Below are 1,548 nucleotides of genomic sequence, written 5' to 3'. Positions count from 1 at the left end.
TGATTCATTTCCCCGTCATTCTTGGCCGGGATGTGGTGCGGTCCTCCAGGATCCCATATTTTGGCTGTTCTTCTAAAGAGCATTGACCTGAAGGCACAAATGCAGAGGAAGCGGCGCCAGACGCGCAGCCGGGCGGCCGCAGGCAACACAGCACCCGCAGCCGCCTGCGGTGACTCAGACAGCAGCTCGGAGCCGGTTTCATTATTGTACAACTGAAGCGATTCTGCCTCCTTCAGTCCGCGGTGCAAGGGGGCGGGGAGCGGGGTGGGGTGAGGTATCTAGCTCACAGGAAGCAAACACAAACTCCTGACCTCTCTCTTCTCTCTCTCTCATTCACACCTATGCTCACTCACTCAAGCCGAGTCTGAGCACAAGGAAAACAGAGCCCCCCTTGCCAACTCCAGGTCTCTGTCCGGTGTTTCTGCCCCGTTACTTCAGTGGCAGCCCGAGGGGCCTTCCAAAATCCGTGTGCTTGCCTGCTTTTGCAAACACGTGGGACAGGCTGCAATCTGGGTAACTTTTCAACCCTGTCTACTGAACATTTGCCTACAAATATCTGGGAGAGAGGGGCGGGGACGCCCCCTAATCCCTGCCTCCGCCACCTCCACTTCTGACCCCCACCAAACTCTTGGGCTGACGCTTGGGGGAAAGAAACTAGCCCATCACTCCAGCTGTTCTGGCCAGTCAGGGGGAAAAGCAAACCGCCACGAAAGCACCAAGCCACCTAGAGAGCCAGAAGGCGCGAGTCAGCCTCTGAGTCCCAAACAGGGTCCTGGCCCCAGCGAAACAGCCTTAGCCAGGAGCTCCGTGCACGCGCGGGAGGGTCACTCGGTGCACGCGCGGGAGGAGAAAGGACTTGAACCCTAGCGGCGTGAATATAAAACCATAGAGAGCAGCTCACCTTCAGGTTGTGCGTGGGGTTTACGACACAGACAAGTTGGCCAGCGGCGGCGAACACCCGTTTAGCCTTGTAGTGCTGAAAGCGGAGGTGGATGAGATCTAACACAGCTCCAAAGCACTGGGTAAAGAAAAGCATCACAACTTTTGGGGGGTCGTTGGCACAGGAAGGCAGCGACGCAGCTGTAAGTCCTTGGGCTCTGGAAGGAGCGCAGCCGCTGAGACACTCCGCTCCAGACCGGCTTAGCGAGCCTTCATATTCATCATCAAAACAAGATGGTTAGAATCTTGCAGCAGTGAGGCGGCCAATCAAAAGGACAGAAGTGTTATCCTTGAGGTGCAGAGACAGCCAATAACAAATGCCTCCCCTACTGAAACTCCCTGATGAATTGAGCCTGGCGGAGAATGTATTATTGAACATTACCATAGATCAGCACATTGCATTTATCTTGTGATTACAGCCAACCATACATAATGCTGGGGAGATCGGCTGACAAAATTGATTGCTTAATGTGTCTCCATTTATTAATTGACTTAATTTAACGTAAGAGCCTTTCTTAATGGGCTGGCAAAAACGTAAAGCGTTCCAACCTCCAAATAGTAAAACAGCCTGTTCCAAAGTAGGCAGATGGATAACGCTGATCGTGGCTC

General features: G+C 53.6%; 1 protein-coding gene across 1 annotated transcript in view; it reads right to left on the bottom strand.

The window, feature by feature from the left end:
• SIAH3 (siah E3 ubiquitin protein ligase family member 3) overlaps nt 1-1,184 on the bottom strand; it is a 78,567-nt gene extending 77,383 nt beyond the window's left edge. Inside the window, exon 1 of the mRNA XM_005863216.2 lies at nt 902-1,184. Within this exon, the coding sequence (XP_005863278.1) occupies nt 902-1,036 (135 nt within the window). The 5' untranslated portion in view covers nt 1,037-1,184. The remainder of the gene's footprint in view (nt 1-901) is intronic.
• Nucleotides 1,185-1,548: the final 364 nt, after the last annotated feature.

The sequence above is a fragment of the Myotis brandtii genome, unplaced genomic scaffold (genome assembly GCF_000412655.1).
Source record: "Myotis brandtii unplaced genomic scaffold, ASM41265v1 scaffold174, whole genome shotgun sequence".
Lineage (NCBI taxonomy): Eukaryota > Metazoa > Chordata > Mammalia > Chiroptera > Vespertilionidae > Myotis > Myotis brandtii.
Note: the sequence above shows the minus strand (reverse complement) of the source record. Positions and strands in the feature narration are given on the sequence as shown.